The following is a 23,164-nucleotide window of genomic DNA, read 5'->3' on the forward strand; positions in this document are numbered from 1 at the left end:
GCTGCCAATTCTATAAGCACTAATGCACCCCCATATAGTGTACCACCAGAGATGCAGGCTTTTTGAGCTGAACAATGATACCAAGCCAGATGGCTGCTCTCCTCTTTAGTATGGAGGACACAGTGTCCATGGTTTCCAAAAAATTTAATTAATGACACTAATAAAATAAATAAAAAATTTAATAAGAATGGTCTGCTGTTTGAACAAAAGAAGTTTCAAGTGCAGTCTACATTTTGAAAAAAAAAAAAAATGTGACCCTGGATTTAAGAAAAACAAGAAGGACAGCCTGAAAGAGATAAATTATTGTTGATTCACACAATTCGGTTTATTAATATTTAGAAAAAGGCCATTGGGAAATATCAGAGCCATTATAATGTTCTCAAAAGTCTGGAACAGTTGGACATTTGCTGGAATTAGATCCATAAGCATAATGTCTGGCTTCACAGAGATAAAGGCAAAGAAGAAGATTACGGATTTATAATTACAGTGTTTAATTGATTCTTACTTTAAGCAGAGTTTCATAATGATCCATTAGACACCTAGCTGCTACATAACAAGCTGTTTAGGAAGATTGAACAAAAGTAATGGTCAATGAATCCTATTCAAGTGTCATGAACATGTGTTTTTAGAATATTTAGTTGTTTTGTTGACAAAAATTACTGACCGCATGTTTGCCTGTTAACTAATGTATCGAATTTTTAAGGGTGCCAGTAATTTTGTAGCTGCTTCTGCCTAAACATGAAATATTTGATTGACTCTGGTCTGATCTTCTGGATCCTCTTTGATCTTTTTGTAACAATGCTGACATTTGCAAAACCTACTAACACAGAAATATGAGTAAAACCATGAGACCCCTCAAAACATTCTTCCAATCTAGGATATGTAAAGGATATTGTACTGTGCGTACATAAAGGCTGTATTTATATCAGTGGTAGATCTACTGCATGCTGATTGAGATAGTATGCAAGACAGAGAAATACACTGTGTCTTGTACACTGTACAAAAAAACACAATGGGACGTTCTGTTGTGGGAAGATATTCAATGACTGGACAGTGTGGTTTAACATGGTGTAACATTTTATTTATTAAATAATGGCTTATGCTTCTCAACCATTTATTGCTGCATTTATAGTTCCAATCTTGTACAATATCCATAAAACATGAGTTCCTGTTATCACTTACACCAATCAGGCATAACTTCATGACATTATAACATTTTGAACAGTGAAGTGAATAACACTGATTATTTCTTCATCCAGGCACCTGTTAGTGGGTGGGATATTTTTGGCAGCAAGTAAACATTTTGTCCCCAAAGTTGATGTGTTAGAAGCATAAAAAATAAGCAAGTGTAAGAATTTGAGTGAGTTTGACAAAGGCAGAATTGTGATGACTGGGTCGGAGCATCTCCAAAACTGCAGCTCTTGTGAGCTGTTCCTGGTCTGCAGCGGTCAGTATCTATCAAAAGTGGTCCAGGAAGAAACATTGGTGAACTGCTGACAGGGTCACAGCCAATAAATCTTTTTTGCAACACATCAAAAATAATACATGTTGTTAATCCATTAATGTAAATCATCCATTCCCTAAGTATTGTGTTATGTAACAACGAGTGGAGATAGATGCGGCTGAATAGTAAACAGGCATGATTGAGGCAATGAGAAAACAGTACAGACAAGACATTAACTAAATCACAAAATACAAGAAACTAGACAGAACCCAGAGCAGCAAAAAAAAGCAGTAACAGACTTGATATAGCCAGACGTCATATAGCCAATACGACATTCTGAACATATACTTTGCAAATAAAAATAATTACTAAATGGCTTAAATACATAAGCTAATCAAAGGAAAGCTCAAAATGGGTGCAGACAAATTAGGACATAGAAAGGAAACAAGAACATTTCGAAACAAAACACAGATAGCAAAGAAAATTAACTAAAAAACCCATAGGTCTGCTTATGTGCAGTTTTGGAACAAGCACATTATTAATATTATTATTATTATTAGTAGTAGTAGTAGTAGTAGTAGTAGTAGTAGTAGTATTATGTTTGCCTATTATTTGCTATATCACATCCTTACATGAAATATTTTCAATAAACTATCTGTTTCATTAAAAAATTGTTCATTTGATTAAATTTCCTTATTTATTAAATAAATGTACAAAACTTTATAAATACCTATCATCCCATAGCATTTACACCCATCATAATAAAGAAGGCTCGTCATGAGGCACATCAAGATCCTGGTACCACCCTCACTCGACCCCATGCATTTTGTGTATCGTCCAAACTGCCCCACAGGCGTTGCCATCTCCACAACCCTCCATCTGGCCCTCACTCACCTGGACAATAAGGGCACATACGTAAGAATGTTAATAGACTTCAATTCAGCATTCAACACAATCATCCCTCAGCACCTGATTGAGAAGCTGAGCCTACTGGGCCTAACCATTTCCCTCTGCAACTAGATCCTGGACTTCCTGATTGGGAGACCTTAGTCAGTCCGGATCGGGAACAGCACCTCCAGCACCACCACACTGAGCACTGGGGCACAGCTCGAATCACATCATCATGACCATGGTGGGTCTCTTCAGCAAAAACGACGAGTCAGCATACAGGTAAAAACATTTAACAAATATGGTGGAACGTTTAACAGCCTGGTGTGGAGCCAACAACCTGTCTCTGAACATTGACAAAACCAAAGAGATGCTTGTTCACTTCAGGAACGCACAGAGTGGCCATTCTCTACTGATCATCGATGGATCCTTGATGAAGATCATCAAAAGCACCAAATTCCTTGGTGTACATCTGGCAGAGAACTTTACCTGATCACTTAACACCAGCTCGATCACCAAGAAATCCAGGGGAAATCTTTCTTCCCCCATCTTCCTCCCCCATTTTGACCATGTTCTACAGAGTGACAATTGAGAGCATCTTGAGCAGCTGCATCACTGCCTGGTTTGGGAACTGCACCATCTCGGCACCATCTCGCAAGACCCTACAAAGGATAGTGAGGACAGCCGAGAAGATCATTGGAGTCTCTCTCCCATCTATCACAGACATTTACACCACACAAAGCATCAGCAAATACAAAAGCATTGTGGACGACCGCACACACCCGTCACACACACTTTTCACCCACCGGCTATCAGGAAAAAGGTTCTGAAGCATTCGGGCCTCACATCCAGACTGTGCAACAGTTCTTCCCCTTAAGCCATCAGGTTCACACACACACACACACACACACACACACACACACACACACACACACACACACACACACACTCAACTGTGTGTTACTGAACTGTACAACCTAAACTCAACACACTCATTAATCCTCTCAATTCATTCCACCACCATATTATATTTATATTGAATCATATTATACTGTTTACATGCTGTTTTTGCACAACATTGTGCTTATGTTTAAAAATACACATTATAGAGTAGGTTTACTGATTGGCTCAATTTTCTATTTTGTGTTTTGTGTATCTGTCCCACACTGTTTTTACTCGGTTGCACACGATGCACTTTATGTGGCGAGGACACTTTTTTAGTTCTTAGCTTTGTGCTCTGTTATGTAGCTCTATGTTTGTGATGTTGCTCTATGTTGATTGATGTTGTTTTATGTAGTACCAGAGTTCTCATTTCACTGTGTATAGTTGAAATGACAATAAAAACCTCTTGATTTTAATTGACTTTTACTATTCATAAATGCTTTACAGCAGTGGTCCCCAACTCCCAGGTCACTTACCAGCACCGGTCTGTGGGTCAATTGGTACCAGGCCGCACAGAAAGAATACATAACATATTATTTAAATTTTATTTATTATCTGATTCTGAACAATGTTTCATTTTGGAAAATTACCGGATTCCCTCCGCCACATCTGTCAATGACTCACTGTTGATGTCACATGTCTTACCTACATCCGCTACCTTCCTAAAGGGGCTGCTCCGGCCGCTAACACATAATACATTACCGCTAAAATGAAACCCCCAAACTAGCAAAATGAACAAAAAACAACACAGTGGATTCATGTTTATTATTATATTTATAAAATACCAGTTTTTATGCCGTCGTATCATTTTATTTTGTTGTATTTATTCACCTTAAAGGCCGGTCCGTGAAAATATTGTCTGACATTAAACCGGTCCGTGGCGCAAAAAAGCTCGGGGGCCACTGCTTTACAGTATGTTTGAAATTGGCTAATAAACGACTACATGATGACCTAATGAAGTATTAGATTAAACATCTGTTAGTTATTTTTATAGATTAAGAAGTGGGTCACTATTACAAACGGGGGCTTGTTTAAGATTTATGATTAACATTTCTGCAAATAACAATTAACTGATCCAACACCATCGATGTTTTGACATAAATCCTTCTGTCCATCTGTGCTTGAGCTAAAGGCTGTAAGCAAAACTACGTTCTTTGCTACATTCAGCACCTGACAAAGTAAATTTGTAGCTAGATATGGTTAACATTAAATGTTATTGTGTGTTTTTTGAAATTATTATTGGTTTTCTTTGCATGTCGAAGTCAAGTAGTTGTGTTTCAATGCAGCCGAGTTCCTAAATGTGAAGGATTAAAATAGAAAAAAAAACCTACTCGAAAAAAAAGACACATTATGTAAGATGTGAACATAGAAGAAAATGTCTCCTAATGATTCCATTTAATGATCAACTAAAGATCAAACACACTTTTAGCACACACAGCACCTCTTGATATATACCGAAAAGAACAAAGCAGAAGCTAAATTAGCAAACGTTCCCAGTGTTGGCGAGTGCAAACGTACGCAAGCAGCACTAATGTTAGACTCTTTAATGAGCCACAGAACGCTACCTTTCCCGAGCAGTCAACTCAATTGGGTAAACTAAGGAGAATAGAAAAACTTTTGTAGACTTGAAAGCACTCGCATGCTTTACTCGTTGAACGTCGTTAAGCTTGTTATTACCGTACAACCTCTGGCCTTTTAAAGGTACTTAAAAAATTAATAATAATTTTTCAAAAAATATATTTTAATAATTTAATAATTTCATATAATTTGTTAGGAGCAAATTAAAACACACAGCACTTTTCTTTTTTTAATTCCTTCATCAAATAATGCAAGAAAATACAAATAATTAAAAACTTAAAAAGTCTTGAAAAATTATACTGTATAACATGTAATTACCAATTTTTACTGTTTTTATTGTTCTTATATATTCCTACATATATATACTAGCAGAAATGACATTTTAGGGCTCAGGGCTATAAAACATTGCCCATTCAGAATTCATTACAATGTTGACTAAAATGAATTTAAATAGATGAGCGGTATTATGTTTATTTACATGTACTTGTACAAAATGCTTTAATATTGCCATCCAATACCATGTGACATTAGCCTGGTAGTGCGTATTTGTTCTTTTACTAAAAAAAAACACAGGTTCCTAGATATATTTGACATAAAGCAAACAAGGAGCTGATAAGACTCAGCATACAGAGTTTATTATTAGCAGCACACTATAAGAAACATTGGTTGGGTGATAGAAATGTCTACAGATAAACCTAGATGAATCAGTTGCTCTTTTAACAGGATGTCCTCTAATAGAAAAAAAAAACTATAGTAAAATTCTGATTAGTTTTAATGGATATAATAAGATTTTTATTGGAAAATGTACACTTTTTTTCTGTTGGCCATTTGTTACCTTCTATGGGTGCCATGTTAACTATATGACTAACATTAAGGACCTAAAGAATATCTTTGGTATCTTGTTGTACCTGAGGTGTTGCTATCAACTGGACACCAATATGGACCATTAGGACATCATTAAGCATCCAGTCATTAATAAGATTGGGTATAATTTAATATAATTCCTTGGATTGATGATAATGGTTTAATGATGTACACACACACAATTTGTAATGGTTGACACAATCAGTCACTGATGAAGTACTTGCTAGCATTATAATTAATAGCTGGCATAGTGCATTATTACACACTGGTTTAATTTTCATGGCCTCTATGTGCATCTATGTCAACCATAATGAAAGCATGTTTCTGATTGCATAATACTAAGTAAATTACTCATTTTAGCTTTAGGATTGTTATTGTTATTTATATTATATGGAATTACAAAGACATCTTCATCCAGAGTAACATTCTTATTCAATATTTCTATATATTAAACCCCCGAATTAACGTGGTTCGAATCTCGCGCCTCTGGTTTATCGCAGAATTGCATTTGCCACATGACTAAATAAATTAAAAACTTTAAGAATGCAAACTAAATAATTTGATGTACTAAAAGAAACTAGAAAAAACGGAAACTTAAGGAACTAAAAACAACTGAAAGAAACAAAGAACTAATAAAAGATTTATTCATTCATTCTCTCCCGCTTATCCCTAATTCGGGTCGCAGGGGCAGCAGTCTAAGCAGGCCTTCGACTGCTGCTCAATCCTCACAGCACCATCCCTTACGGTCCCTCCTGCAGGTGGTGAGCCCACGGGAAGGCGGCCCCACGTCACTCCGACGTCACAGACCTTGATATTTCCCTCGTAAGGGACCCCCGGAGCATAGAGGGTTAAAGGCCTTGCTCAAGGGCCCAAGAGTGCCAGCTTGGCGATACCGGGGCTTGAACCCCCGACCTTCCGATCGGCAACCCAGCGCCTTAACTGCTGGAGCCACCACTCCCCTATAAAAAGATTTAAATAAAAGAAATAAAGAATGCTTGGCAGAATATTTGGCAATGTACATACCATAAGAAATGAGTAGCATTACAGAACAGAAAACCACGGTTTTATACTTGTTTATTGTTTAAAGTTTCCTCTAAAGTAAAAAAAAAAAGGCAGCGTTAAAGACATACGTCACCAGATTTAGCCAATGAAGTAAAGAGTGCGGTGACGTGTAGAAACTATGCATGCAACTATGCTACGCTACTACAGAACTGTATACTGTACAGTACATTTACTCACTATAAATGCAATATACATATAAACATGTATATAATATACATATAAATAAAGGCACATAAATAAAGAATACTAAAGAAAATAAATACAAAATAAGTACAAAAACTGCTAGCTGCATTTTGCAGACATTTGACCAACTAGGCTCCAGAACAGACAACAGAGTTATAAGTATGTGAGTGAAAAATTTTATTGATATATACCCTATTTTTCTAATATGTTGTCAACTAAAATTTGCTTAATTATAGTGACTAATTAGTCATTCAGTTTGTCTGAAAGAACTCAGGTCCTTTGTTTCAGTTTGTTTTTAGACCAGTTAAACACCATTACTGCATTAATTACAGCTAGTGCTTGTCAATCATTGTAACTGTAGAGGAACTGATGTAAAGAAAGGATGTAAATGGCAAATCAAAGTCACTTAAATGTAAACCAAAAGAAATTAGATTGCTTGCTGTGGAGCCAATGTTTATCTGGAACATATTGTGGGATATTTGATAAATATAAAAAAGTATTCAGCAAGCACTCTTCTTTAATATCCTGTTGACAAAAAAACAAATCAATGAAATGAAAATACAAAGCCTGAAGCTGTTCTACTAACCTCAATTCACACCAGATCACAGACCAGTGGTTGTTGTTTTGCAAGAGAAAATGTAGAATCTTTGAAGTGGTGCTCTTTTGTTAGGAGACACACTCACCTTCTCATGTCCTGTCATTGTCTTAAATGCCTCTAATCCACAGGCCATGAGGGCTCACTGAATAATTTTTGTGAAGATGACATAAATCTTATGTTGTGGCCTCCACAGTCACGCACTATTAACACAACTGAACACCAACAAGATAAATTTCGGAGTGTTAGAAATCACTTGTCATCATCCTCATCTTCGTCATCATCATCACCACCCAAAAAAATCGAATGAAAGAATTGGAAAACGTGCACCAACTCATATCCAGTCAACACCAAAGTATGTTAAATCAAGTTATAGTTCTAGTTTTTGTTTTTTTCTCAAATTCACCTAAAAAATGTCCACAAAGCATTCTTTTACTTGATATGTATTTTCTAATGCAACACTTTAGATGATTTATGTAGCTTTTTATGGTAGAGTCATGCTCTAATCGTGCATGCTAAGCATTCCTGAATTGTTTTTTACCTTACACACGCCCACCAAGGACAAGCCATTTATTTTTTTTGCTAGTTTAATAGACAGTCTTGCAAGGGTTTTATTTATCAGGATGTGGCAACAGTGTGAAAACTGACTGTTATAGAGAACTGCACAGTGAAAGCTACTCACAAATGTGCTCCAGGAGGCATATCTCCCAATCCAATTGTGGTTTTATTTATGAATCATGTAAACCAGGCATCCATGCAATATCAATTTCTTACTGCTCGGGACGACGTCAGCACTACATCTTTCCTAAAGAAAAACATGACAAATGAGAAATAAAATGCTTCTGCGGTTAGTGCACCTCATGACCAGTGAGACACATCAAGCTGTAGGAAAAGGCAGCACAGGGCAGAGGTCACCAAAGCAAGCTGGGCAGGAAGCTTGTTCTTCCTACTGAATGACTCTGGAGAATAATCGTGAATGCTAAAGAGTTCACACTCTGAAAACATTGATTGTAATTTAAACCTGGTCTAAGAAAAAAACAATTGTGCAAATATGGACAAGCACGGATTAAGTTTTTAAATTCAGTTTTCAAATTCAGTTTGATTTCAATTATTATTATTTTTTTTTAAGTCAAAAACAAATATCACAGATTTTTATGTGGCTGTGTGGAGTGTTTTAGGCATCTAATCTCTTTCTTTAATTTACCGACTAATTTAAAATAATATTGACTTAGGTTGATTTAGGTCATTTTGAGTATTTATTTTTTTATTTATGCATTTATTTGTGTTCTTTATTTTCTCCTTCCAAAAAACTTTCAAAAATCATTTGAATCTCTATATTGTAATTATTTGTAATCTATATTTATATTTTCCTTTATATAATTGAATGTATTTTTCTCATAGTATTTTCTTCTATGCTTCTAAACACATATTAACCATACAGTAAACCATTTATTAATCAAATCAAAACTAAGCAAAAACAGTACACACCAATTTGTGGATATACACTGTTTGGACTCTATTGCATTTGTGCATTGCATTTCTATGAGTTATTCATAAGCTATTTTATGGAAAAATTTGATCCTGTCTTTGGCTTGATTCTTTATTTGAACAACTTATTAAAACAATTTCTTTTTTTGTGTTTGTTTGGTTGTTTTTTGCTGATAGAAAAATGGAAACAACATAGAAAAGAAACAGTATTTTACAGAAGTGCTGTAAATGAGGGGAAACTAGTATAGACAACTGCCTGCAGCAGCACTTGAGCTTATGATACTTAAAACCATGGCCCAGATAAGTGCCAGTCACTGGTCAAAACCCCAGGCCCTGCCCACACATAAGCCTGTGTAAAAATATTGTTGTAAGTTAATAGATCTTCACATTTTTTTTAATAATATGCAGTTGAAGTTTTATTGTGTGAATCTTCCATATGGTTATACAGTATAGTAGAGTGAGGGGACACTTTGAATCCTTCAACGTGATTCTTTTATTTGAGGGATTAAAAAGATGATGGACCAAAAAATGCAAATTTTGAAAAAAACCCAATTCTGCAAAAACATAATCATAACAAAACCTCTTAAAAATAATATCAAGCACCTATTAATGCTTATCAACGCTTGCACCAAAGTGTTAATGTTGGGAAATTGTGGCATCTTAACATTTTTATTCTATTACATGTATTTATTTATAAAATAAAAAATAATTATACACTACATATACATATAAAAGGACATTGTACACTATAGGACACTATACATTATAAAGGTTTGTGGACACCTGACCATAAGATTTGTATGTGATTTCCAAACCCCCCATTCCACATTTATTTCCCATTTGCTGTTATAATAACTTCCATTCTTCCCAGTAAATGTTCTGAACTGCATTCTGAACTGCACTGAACATAATACTATGCAGTAGGGATGGGTGAACTGATCCCAATATCGATAGTGGTATTCTATCAAATGAACTGATTCTCACATTAAAATATTGATCCTCTCTGGGATTAAAGTAAGTTGAATATATAAGCATTAATAGGAACTTCTTCCACAGTGCAATCATTGTACAAACAAGTCAGCATTCTGTCACTCAGTCGTGTATCTTGGAATCACCGTGTCACATGTACCTTCTGAGAGGCGTTTTTTCAGAAGCGGAAGTGTCGATCAGTCAAAGAAGAAACAGGCTCAATGTGGGAAAAAGTACCGTATTTTCCGGACTATAAGCCGCTACTTTTTTCCCACGCTTTGAACCCCGCGGCTTAAACAATGAAACGGCAAATTTATGGATTTTTCCTGTGTTTTTCCCGGTTTCACAAACTTCAAGCCAAAAAACTGAGCGACCAATGAAATTGCAGAACGGGTTCAGGTGAACCAATGAAACTCTTGATATTAAATCAGATGCGCTCCCACTGAATCGGGCCGCACCACATCATAAATATGGATGATGTTCCTCTGACGTTTGACCTGCCGCTCACTCGGACTGTCTACAGGAAATGTGAATCATTCGTCACGCTGAAAACAACCGGGCATGAAAAAACACACTTCACCTGTGTTCTGAGCTGCACGGCATCGGGAGAAAAGCTTCACCGATGGTGATTTTTAAATGCACGACGATGCCAAAAGATAAACTCCCGAGAGAAAGTGTTGTGAAAGGAAGGAGGAAGACAGTGAACAATGACTTTCTTGGTAGGCTACTGTTTAGATACAAGCCTTGTAACAGACACTGTCTTTCATTAAAGCCTGTGTAAAGTTCATTAGTTTCAGTTTAGACACCTGCGGCTTATAGACAGGTGCGGCGTATTTATGTTCAAAATAAAAATCTTGGTCAAATTCAGTGGGTGCGGCTTATATTTGGGTGCGCTTAATAGTCCGGAAATTACGGTAAACATTCTCGTGTTCCTTCACAAAACCAAGTGGAAGAAATTGCTTGTGAAATACATTATAACTTGTTAAATGCTTGTTTACTTTGTGATATTTTAAAATCAGTTATTACTATATTTTTACATAAATATCATAAATGAAAAGTCCAGACTAAACTATATCATATTAATAACAATAATGATGCCATAAAAAAGTATTGATTTTGATTAAACAGATTTTGAATCTATTGGTATTGCACCATCTCTATTTAGTGGAAATGAAACACAAATATAGAGGTGAGGACAGCTGTGAAGATCATGTGGGAAAACACATGAAAACATGAACTAATGATAGGGCAGGGTGCAGCCATTACAAAAACAAACACAGGAGACAGTGTGCATAGTGACAGGAATGTGGAAGTCCATAGCAGTGTGAGATGGTCTGCGATTTGTGATGACTAGACACAATTACATATGAATAATATCTCATTTGTTCTTACATCATTTATTAAACATGATTCATTAATCGTTAAATGTTACAGCTCATTATAATATACATTTATATTGTGGAAGCTTTTAAAAAAAGATGAAAAGATCAAGTTTGCTTTTTTTCTTTTTGAAACAACAACAACAAAAAATCCAGTCATGCTCAGTTACGAAATTACAAAAAAGTTCTTCAGCTCGTGTTTTTGTGAGGACTGTTAACTTGACACTGTGCATAATTACTGCTAGAAGTGACAGCACGTTGAAATGAAACTAATTTCCTTTTATACCATTTATGGTTTTTTCTCTTTTTTTTCCCGTTCATCTTCTTATCTTTTTGCCTGAGCTGAGCTCATCTGCATGGGAAAGCTGCCTTCATTAAATCCAATTTCGCTGCACCATGAAAATGTAATAACCTTGTTTTTGATAAACTGGCTATAAAAAAATAGTTTGGTGAAGAGAAAAGCGTTTCACTCCGTTCATCATAACTCAATATGTAAAAAAGAGAGATTTAATGGGATTAGGTTTGATTTGATGAGAGTAATGGACGTTCGGGTGTAATTTGCAAGGAAAATATTATTATGCTTCACTGTTGGGGAAAGGAAGAAAAAAAATGCAACACTTAAATAATATATTCTGTAGAAGTTCACTTCAGAAACTAAACAGTTCATTTTGACACATTTATGGCATTTGGCAGATGCCCTTATCCAGAGATATATTTATAATTCATACAGCTGAGCAACTATGGGGGTAAGGGCCTTACTCAGGGGAACAGGATTGGCAGCTTGGCTGCGATTTGAACTCCCAACATTCATAGCCAACGTCCAGCGTCTTCTCCACTCGGCTACTACATCCACACATTGATTAGTAAAATCTCTCATTACTTTACAGGTAGAAACATTTATCCACATATATAATTACGCTTATCAATCTGCCACAATTGTATATTGAAAGATGCAGATTTGGCAAAATGCAAAATGCAATTAGCAATAAAGTTATTTTAACAAAAAATGGACAGTGAGGGGGAGACACTGATTAACCGAGAGTGGGTGAAAAGGACAGAGTGAGATAAAGAGAGAGAGAGAGAGAGAGAGAGAGAGAGAGAGAGAGAGAGAGAGAGAGAGAGAGATTTAGGCCTACAGCAATGAAGCTGATGATGAAGCTGGGAGTAAAACTGGCTACATTCATGCTCCATATGTTCCCCTGTTCTGCTCGTTAAACCACCACTGTGCTTCTGCTGTTCTACTGCTTTCCATGTGTGTGTAAAGGGGAGAGAGAGAGAAAGAGAGAGAGAGAGAGAGAGAGAGAGAGAGAGAGAGAGAGAGAGAGAGATTGAAACAGAATAATACAAAATAATGCTAAAACAGGGTTAGTGATGTGTGTAAATGTTGGGGGATTGGGTATTCCCAAAGGGAGTAAGAAGGTTGGAGTGTGTGTGTGTGTGTGTGTGAGTGTGGGAGAGAGAGAGAGAGAGAGAGAGAGAGAGAGAGAGAGAGAGAGAGAGAGAGAGATCATTGTGTAATGAGTCTCTCCCTGTTCCCTTTCTCTTTCCTCTCATCCAGACACAGTCTCAGTAACAGACACATGTCTACATGCACATGCACTCGTCCATGCAGGAGAGACGTGTTCACAGCTGATGTGATGTTTTTTGATAAATTTGGTTCTGAGGTTTAATTTGCAATTCAGTTCTCACTGAAACGTGTGAATAATTTCCCAGACATAAACGTTACAAACTCACCTCAGAACTTCAGAAGAGAAGAGAAGAGAAGAGAAGAGAAGAGAAGAGAAGAGAAGAGAAGAGAAGAGAAGAGAAGAGAAAAGAAGAGATGAGATGAGAAGAGAGATGGCAGGAGAGAAGATAAAGATGAAAACAAGTAGAGGAGACCAAAAGGGGGAAGCAATTGGAGATAATCAGAAAAAGGAGAAAATGAAGAGAGGAGACAAACAGGATGTGAGGTTAAAAGAAGGGCAGGGATTAAAAGAGCAAAAGAAAAATAAGGAGAGCAGAGCGGTGGTGAAATAAAGAGATAAAAGAAGGAGAAATAAGGAGATGAGAGTTGAATTTAAGGATGAAACAACATGAAAAAAGGGCAAAATTGGATTAAGAAGAGAAGAGAAGAGAAAAGAAGAGAAGAGAAGAGAAGAGAAGAGAAGAGAAGAGAAGAGAAGAGAAGAGAAGACGTAATGTGAAAAAGAAGTGAATGACAAAGATAAAAGTAAAAAAAAAAAGATAAAAGGCTTAGGATGATCAGTGAGAAGAAAGGAGAATCGAGAAGATATAAAGAAATGTGAGAAACAGAGAGATGAGGTGAGTGAAGCGAGAATGGAAGAGGAAGGAAGAGGAAGAAATGATGTGTGATGTCACTGTGCGCTTGATGCTTCAAGGGCTCCCCCTAGTTCTCTCCCCAAACACTACAAACAGCAAATCCTGAGCCAGATATTATATATATATATATAGTGCATTTGTATATATCTCAAACAAATGTAAAGTTTATCTATCTATCTATCTATCTATCTATCTATCTATCTATCTATCTATCTATCTATCTATCTATCTATCTATCTATCTATCTATCTATCTATCTATCTATCTATCTATCTATTATCTACTTAGTTAGTTATTAAATTATATGATTAGGAAGCATTTAATACTGGATTAGAAAATTAATGCCTGGATTTATTATTATTATTTTTTACTGGCTCCACATGGGTTCTGGTTCTGGCTCTGGGTTTAGCATTGCTCTAAGTTCGGTGATGATTCTGTTAGTACAACCAGAGATGGTTCTGGAGATCTAATGACATTTTACATTCGCACATTTTCCGCTTTTAGGCATTTAGGTGAGGGAGAACAAAGCAAGATACGGAAACCCAAAAGCTAATACAGTTCCATTCATTTATTAATATGCATATATGTGCCTAACCTTAAGGCAGGGTTCTGGCCTCTTTCTTTTGTGAGATCATTCCAGCCACTTTTCAAACTAAATTCATTTAAACTAAAAAAGGGTTGTATATGCTCTGTGTTCTTGCTACAGTAATACACTATATGGACAAATTATTATGACACCTGCCCTTTACAGTCATATGTAGTTCTTGCCCAAACTTTTACCACAAAGTTGGTGCCACGCATTGTATATGGATGTCTTTGGATGTGGTAGCATAACATTTTTGCTTTACTTGAACTTTTTTCAGTATGACAAGGCACAATGTGAGCTCTATTAAGATATATGGTTTGCATGGGTTGGATTGGAAGATCTTAAATGGCTGCTGTAGAGCTCTGACCTCAAGCCTATTGAACAACTTTGGGATGAATTGGAACGCTGACTGCGGTCTAGGTCTCCTCAACCTACATCAGCACCTAACTTTACTAACACCCTCATGACTGAATGTCCACAAACTTTTGTCCATATAGTGTATGTAAAGGTCATTAAATGGCACCATTAAACATAACAACTTAAACTGTCATATGCATTAGGAGCTTAGTGCTAATGTGAAAAACGAAAACCAGCAAACCCTCTTCGAGTTCACAAGTTCCAGTTTGTTGTAGGTGTTAAATGTAATTACAGTGTAATAGTAGTCCTAATAATACATTTTTTCCTAAGTCATTTAGCAGCATGTCTGAGAGGGAGAAGAACATTGTAGTCTCTCTGTTTTCCAATGTTTGAGAGGAAAAATTAACACCTAGGTAAATTCCTGGCTTCAGTCATGAGGTAGCTTTCATGCCTGGCATGCATGATTTACAGTTCCCAGGCAAATAGCAGTCTCACAAGTGTAAGTGCTAAAATGGTCATGGAAGTCTTTGTCAAAAGCCTAAGATCTGACTGCTTATTTAGCATACCTTAAAAAATGTTGGACATTTCCAACACACATTTCAATTTCAGCTCATTCAAATTTGATGGCTGCTACAGGGCTCAAAAAAGTTGGCAGGTGAACAACAAAGGGCTGAAAAAGCAAGACATTTTTTTACAATTTCAGCTGGAGAAATATCTAGCAACTAATCAAGTTAATTGACATCAGGTCTGTAACATGATTAGCTATAAAAGGGATGTCTTAGAGAGGCAGAGTATAATGAGTGTAATACTTTGAAAACAGTGTTCTTCAATGTTAAATTGCAAAGGCTTTGCAAATCTCTTCATCTACGGTACACAACATCAAAATATTTAGAGAGACCGGAGAAATCTCGGTGCGTAAGGGACAAGGCAAGTGCTCTTCGGGCCCTCAGACGAAAGTGCGTCACTCATCAGCATGATTGTGTCATTAACATTAATAAATGGGCCCAGGAATACTTCCAGAAACCACTGTTGGTTAACACAAACCACTGAGTCCAAATTTGACATTCTTGTTGGAAATCATGGACGCTGTGTCCTCCGGGCTAAAGAGGAGGGGGACCCTCCAGCATGTTATCAGCGTTCGGTTAAATTTTTTTTAACTCTGATGGTATGGGGGTGCATAAGTGCATACGGTATGGGCAGCTTGCATGTTTTGGAAGGCACTATGAATGCTGAAATGTATATACGACGTCTATTTCAGGTGACTCCTTGTGTATTTCAGCAGGACAATGCAAAACCACATACTGCAGCTATTAGTAGAAGAGTCCGGGTGCTGAATTGGCCTGCCTGCAGTACAGATCCTTCACCTATAGAGAACATTTGACGCAACATTAAATAAAAAAATATGCCAAATATGACCACGAACTCATTGCTGGAAACCATATTAGGCAAGAATGGGACCAAATTCCAACAGCAAAACTCCAGAAACTCATAACCTCAATGCCCAGACGTCGTCAAACTATTTTGAAAAGATGACATTTTGTACATAAAATTGTAAAATTTCTTAGTTTGAAAATTTGTTATGTTCTTTATGTTCTATTGAGAATGAAATATTGGCTCATGTAATTTGAAAGTCTTTTAGTTTTTATTTTATTCAAATACAAAAAAAAAAAAAAAACGTTCCAACATTTCCAGAATACAGGTTGTATATAACCTTCATTATAATTATCAGGACTAATTAAAATGAAATATATCATATAGAACATATAATAATGCTAAACGTAGTTAATCATGAAAATTTATAAACATCATTTTTTTTTATTAGATATAAGAATTCCATCAATGTTAGAAATGCAAGTAAAAAAGAAATTGTGAATTGCTGCCAGTTCTGTGACTGCTACCAAGCCCGATCATATTTTATTTTTTTTTGTAAATTTTAGTAGTTAGAAAAAAAGTTTTATAATACAAACAAAGAAATCAACAAAAATAATAAAAAAAAACAGTATAAAAATCTAAAAGGTGTATTCATGTGTACTGTATGGCCAATTTTGTGGACACATGACCATAAGATTTGTATGTTGTTTTTTTTTTACTCATCCCAATCCACATTCGGTGCTCATTTGCTGTTATCCTCCACTCTTCTGGAAAGATGATCCACTACATTTTGGAGGGCGCATGTGGAGATTAGTGCTGATTCAGCCACAAAGGCATTAGTAAAGTCAGATTTTGGTGCAGTCAGCAGTCCAATTCATCCCAAAAGTGTTCAATAGGGTTGGGGTTGAAAGCTCTAAGGCAGGACACTAAAGATCTTTCACCCCAGCCCATGTAAACCATATGCACAGGGAAATTGTCATAGTGGAAAAGGTTTGGTTCTTCTAGTTCAAGTAATGGGAAAAATGTTATGCTACTAACATTCAAAGACATCGTATACAATTGTGTACCTTCATCTTTATCTCACATTTTGTCTATATATGTACACATCCACACTTACTCACATTACTGACTCTATTTAATATTCAGGGCTGAAAGTAAATGTGGATATGTGGATATATATGCAGCATATGGCATATGGAAATGTATTTATGTGTGAATTCTAAATAGAAGATTAGGATTTTTAGAAATAGTTCTTTTAGTTCAAAATCAGGCCTATAGTTCTCAGTGAGCTTTGCTAAAGCAGGACTCTGATTGTGTGTAGTAGAAGAGCTGGAGCAGGAGCTTTGGGAGAACAGCATCTCTTGTGACCTGTAGTGATAATGACCCACTGTAGGAGGTTCAGCTCAGTGCAAACAGGCACGGAAGTCCACTGCGTCTGCCTCTGTTAAACCGAGAAACTCCCCGAGCCGCTGATAGCGCGTGCTCAATCTCTGCAAGTAACACTCTCAAATCTCAATAGGGAAATGGCAACACACTGCTGGAGCTTTAACTTAACACTAAGCAGCACAACATGTACTGTTTTCAACTGAGAACAACACATGATTTCTCTCCAGAGAAGGTTGCTGAGCTCTGTATAAGTAACTCTATAAGGTTAAGAGCAAGACAAAGTGAATTAATAAATACTTTGAGATTTTGAGGGGGAAATCAAAAAGGTAAAAAAACCAACTGCTAGTTTACAAGTCAAAATAGTTTCTATAGAAAAATAAGGGCTGTAACTAAACAGCATCACATTGTGATGAATCAAATCGGATTGCACTGCATCGTAATAGGAGTGAATCGTTTTGCATTCCACCGGTAGATGCTTCATATGTATCTTTAATGTATTGTATCTATCTTCATATATACCTATTAATAAATATATAGTTATAAATATACATAAATTGAACTTGAAAATATTTTAGAGTAGTCAATGTGCAGCTTGTATAACAGTAATACTTTACTGTCCTCTAAAAATAACTCACCATACAGCCATTATTGTCAAATTAGCAGGCAACAAAATTGAGTACACCCTAAGTGATAACTGTATGTCAATACCATGCAAAGCCACATGTCCTATTCATCATTCTCATTCATCAATCATCAATCATTGACAGGACCATACTAATTTGTGTATCTTGTATAAGGGCAGGGTGGAATGTTTGGAGAAGAGTGATAGCAGGAGTGATTTGTGATAGAAGAGTATCTGTAAGAGTGAAAGGGAAATTTTATAGGACTGTGGTGAGACCTGCGATGTTGTATGGTTTAGAGACAGTGGCATTGAGTAAAAGACAAAAGGTGGAGCTGGAGGTAGCAAAGCTGAAAATGTTGAGATTTTCGTTGGGAGTGACGAGGACAGACAGGATTGGAAATGAGTTTATTAGAGGGACAGCGCATGTAGGACGTTTTGGAGACAAGGTGAGGAAGGAGATAGTTTGGACATGTGCAGAGGAGGGACATAGGTTATATCGGTAGGAGAATGCTGGGGATGAAGCCACCAGGATGGAGGAAAAGAGGAAGACCAAGGAGGAGGTTTATGGATGTGGTGAGGGAAGACATGTAGGTAGTTTGTTTGAAAGAGGCAGATGTAGAGGACAGGGGGGTATGGAGACGAATGATCCGCTGTGGCGACCCTAAATGGGAGAAACCGAAAGAAGAAGTAGCATTAGAGCAGTTAAAATTTGGTGCTTCGATTCTAATTCTCTCATACTGACCACTGGATGTTCAACATGGCACCTCTTTGCAAAGAACTCAATAAGGATTTGAGAATTAGAATTGTTGCACTACACAAAGATGGACTAGGCTATAAGAAGATCAGTAACACCCTGATATTAAGTTACAGAACAGTGATCAGGGTCCTAGAAAGGTTTTCCAAGACGGGTTCCACTGGGAACAGGCCACACAAGGGTCGATCAAAGAAGTTGAGTCCTCGTGCTGTGTGTCAGGTGCAGAAGCTGCTCCAAAAAACAGCTGCATGAGTGCTACCAGCATTGCTTTAGAGGTTGCAGAAGCATAAGGTCTGCTTGTGCTTCCTTGGTGGTAGCATCATGGCCTGGGGCTGCATGAGTGCTGCTGGTAATGGGAAGCTGTGGTTCATTGAGAGAAACATGGACTGAACATACTGTAACATTCTTAATTATAACATGATTCCCTCCCTTTAGAAATTGGGCTTAACATAATAAGGACCCCAAACACACCACCAAGATGACAACTGCCTTGTTGAGGAAGGTGAAGTGAAGGAATGGCCAAGTATGTCTCTAGACTTTAACCTTATTTGTGTACTTCTGGGGCATCCTCAAGTGGAAAGTGGAGAAGGGCCATGTGTTTAACATTCATCAGCTCTGTGATGTCATTATGGAGGAGTGAAAGAGGATCCCAGCAACAACCTGTGCAGCTCTGGTGAATTCCATGCCCAGGAGGATTAAGGTAGTTCTGGATAACAACGGTGGTCACAAAATATGGACACTTTGGACACAGATTTGACATGTTTACTTAGGGTGTACTCACTTTTGTTGCCAGTTATTTAGACAATAATAAATTTTTATCTGTTCTAAATGTACCTTAAATTAATACTTTTCAAGTATTCAATACTCTTATCAACATGGGCATGGACAAATCTGGATTTTTATGCAAATGTATGTTTATTATAAGTAAAACCAGACTCAATGTAGAGCATGAAGACAAAATATACTTATAAAGGTTTCAAAGTAATTATGTTGTTTAACATTACATGAATATTTAGGAACTTTTGCTATGTTTCCACATGGACTCTTTTATTGCCGGATGTGTGCACCATGGTATATTTTGGAGCTTGATATGAGACTTGGCACATCAGTAAAACAAATTTTTATTCGTAAACATATTAAAATGTAATTTTATATCTAAAGAACGGACGTTATGAATAAATGAATGTGTGTTGCATTAAGGGTTTTAATTTCACCTGTTATATATTTATTTATTTATGTATAAAATAGGTTTTAACAGTGCTGCACTTGTTAATAAACAAACAAACAAATAAATAAATAAATATATAAATTTATATATATATATATATATATATATATATATATATATATATATATATATATATATATATATATATATATATATATATATACACACACACTGTGTGTCAGATCCTGGTGTTTGTGTGTATCCAGGCAGTCGACTTCACAGCAGCAATTTCTAGTGTTTTCTGCACTTTGTCTTTTGGAAATCAATGCACTTTAATTTAGGAAAGCAAGTTTGCTCCTGACCTGGGGGGGAACATCCAACAACTGAACAACACGATCTTAATTTTAATTTGGATATCCTGTCATTAAATCAAGCTGCCATGCACATAAATGGAGGGGGTAAAGAGGATGGTTCTTCAAAACCAAATATGTTTTCTAGGAACACTGATGTCACTTTCTGAGCTTATAAATATTCATCTAAATAAAAAATTAAATAAAATGCTTGCTCTCTATAAAAGCTCAATAAGAGATGTCAGGAAGCTGGCAGAGAAAAAAAATAATACAGTAGAGCTACAGAAGGCACGGAAATCATGACAAAATGCCTTTTAGCTTCAGCTTTCACTGTTTATTAAGGCTAAAATAAAATGAGGATACAATCCAAGACCCTCATGAATTTGTGTAAGAAAAAAACTAACAAAAAAATACAAATCCTGTGTTGAATATTGATTCAGACACATAGTAGGGATGAAGAACAGATCTTCATCATAATTGTATCAAAACTGCATTTTCATTACAAAATAGATAATCAGTTCATGAAGGTTATGATGATGATGAGGTGGATGCAGCACAGCTTTGGGTTGTCCGGTTTATCTGTAGACAACTTTGATGCAGTACGTCTCCTCGTTCTTATCCTCCAGGTCGTTAATGAAGACGAGGATCTCCTCCGTACCAGCGCTCTGACTGGGAGCAAAACGCAGCCCGATGTTGTAGCTTGCACCTCCCTCAATCTGTATTCACAAAACACACACACACACACACACACACACACACACACACACACACACACACACACACACACACAAAATTTGATTGTGAGATAAAGCTTCCAAATCCCAAGCTATAATTTAAAATGAAAAACTTTTTCAACAAGAAAAACACCAAAGTTAGGAGACTTTGAAACATGAAACAGATCAAATCTGTAGCGAATCCTCTGTTGCAGTTAATGATTTAAATGATTTAGCTAAAAGCAGCTTGTTGGGCCACAGAGAGCTTTACAGGTCTGTCTAAAAAATGTGACCAAAGCATTTTAAATCTTCCGTTAAAAACGTTGAAGAAATTATTATTCCTTGACAGAGACACAATAAAAACCAGACTCTTAAGGTGTGTATAAAAACAATAAATTCACACACTTGCAGTCAGATATGAAAGAAACAACACATAGACAGCCAATTCATCATAATAATAACATTAGACTGTGATAATGCAGTTATTTATTCAATTAATCAATCAATCAACCAACCAATCAATCAACCAACCAATCAATAAATCAATTCGTCAATCTTCAGTCACTGCTTTATTATGATCAGAGTTTGACTTTATTTAAATATCTAATATGTTCACATTTTTTAAAAGCTGAATCAGCTCCATTTGTTCAAAACAAGTAAAAACTAAATCATAATTGGAAGAGTGGGCGGAGTCAGTCACACTTACTGTTGACTGTGTGAGTGTAAATCGGATTTAAAAACAAACTCAAGCACATGCCTCTATTTCATATCCATGAGTTGGGGTGGAAAAACCAAGGACAACTTTTTTTTAAATAAAGGACTAATTCCTTGACATGATTTTAACCAGTAATGAATAAGCAGTAAAAGGTATCGCAGCCATGTTAGTTGCTTATCCAGACTTTTCTAAGTTATTTACTTGACCTTCTCCCATTTTAGATGTTGTAGAGATTTCTTTAAGCAAACACCTCCCTCTATTCTTTTCTCTCTGTGTATTATATCTAATCGCTGGCTAAGTCATCTCCTCAAAACACATGGCAATATCGATTTATTTTTTCAGCTCAGCATATAGTTTATTAAGACACGGTTATTCGGTCTTGGAAGAGGAAAAATATAAAAACAAAAAAATTGACAAATAAACCCACAGTAAGACCATACAGTAGATTTTCTGGAGGGGAATAAAAAAGGAAGCAGGGTTGACCAGTTGGAGCAATGGCTCTGGCTATTTCCTTTCTTTACGATTGTCACCATTTTATTAGATGATGCATTAGCATGATCCATAGTTTTATTTTAGCACCGTCTGCACAGTATTTCACACTGCCCAGATGTTTACAATCGGAGGTATGGAGCCAGGTATGCAGCCATGAGACTCACTGAGCGCCTAAGCAGTTCAATAGAAGCAGTCAGTGATGAAATTAACATTTTCCCATTTGCAATTTTCTTCCTGGAAGAAAGGTAATGAGTTATCGTGCCCTGATTGTAAAGGCATTCAAGGGTTAAACAGACGTCTGGGTGACTTCTGTGAGTGCCGTAAAGTGCACGCTGCCTGTAAATGATGCTAACCCATCAACAATGCCTTACATATAGCATTTAATGCTAACTGTTTCATCCTTTGGTACTGTATGTAGGGCGCAGGTTTGGAAGTAATCACCATGCCTTCTCTCTGGAAAAACAAAAACAAACTATATTTCAGTAGAGGTAAGGTATGGGCCACACACCAGCCTTAAATAACATTCTACGTAATCTCCAAAGCTTTCGGAGATTACAGCCTGGCTCAACGGAGGGGAAAACTGATAAGAGTTTAAACTTCAGCAATAAAGTGACTTTCCCCAAGTCATTTGTCTGATCCACATCCCCTGCTCCCTCCCTCAAGTTAACTTTATGAAAGGTAAGGTCCATTTTGTGCGACTGAGAAAAAAAAAAAAAGCCATATCTTTTTTCCATTTCCTTTCTTTATGAGATTCAGCAGTTTTCTTTGACCCATAACATTGCTTGGGGACTTAATGTTTACAGTAGTGACAGTGCTGATATGCTGCACATTATGAGGGCTTTTTGAAACTTGTAATCTTGGAATACAAATGCCATTGAAAAGCAAGCTCAATAGACTATATACTTCTTGTCCCATGCACTTACACAAAAACTCCCT

General features: G+C 36.5%; 1 protein-coding gene and 1 long non-coding RNA gene across 3 annotated transcripts in view; both read right to left on the reverse strand.

Moving 5' to 3' along the window:
- Window positions 1–1,301: 1,301 nt before the first annotated feature.
- Window positions 1,302–7,636, reverse strand: LOC310733976. The gene is made up of 3 exons (XR_014535949.1): window positions 7,548–7,636; window positions 2,175–2,338; window positions 1,302–1,455 (listed from the first exon to the last, which is right to left on the reverse strand). It is a non-coding gene; the product is annotated as an uncharacterized lncRNA (long non-coding RNA).
- A 12,984-nt stretch (window positions 7,637–20,620) lies between these two features.
- Window positions 20,621–23,164, reverse strand: part of nphp4 (nephronophthisis 4) — a 204,936-nt gene continuing 202,392 nt past the window's right edge. For both annotated transcript variants that reach the window (XM_083555325.1, XM_083555324.1), the window contains one exon: window positions 20,621–21,024. In XM_083555325.1, coding sequence (XP_083411451.1) covers window positions 20,884–21,024 — 141 coding nt within the window. In that variant the 3' untranslated portion in view covers window positions 20,621–20,883. The remainder of the gene's footprint in view (window positions 21,025–23,164) is intronic.

This window comes from Silurus aristotelis, assembly GCF_946808225.1.
Source record: "Silurus aristotelis genome assembly, chromosome: 11".
Taxonomy (NCBI): Eukaryota; Metazoa; Chordata; class Actinopteri; order Siluriformes; family Siluridae; genus Silurus; species Silurus aristotelis.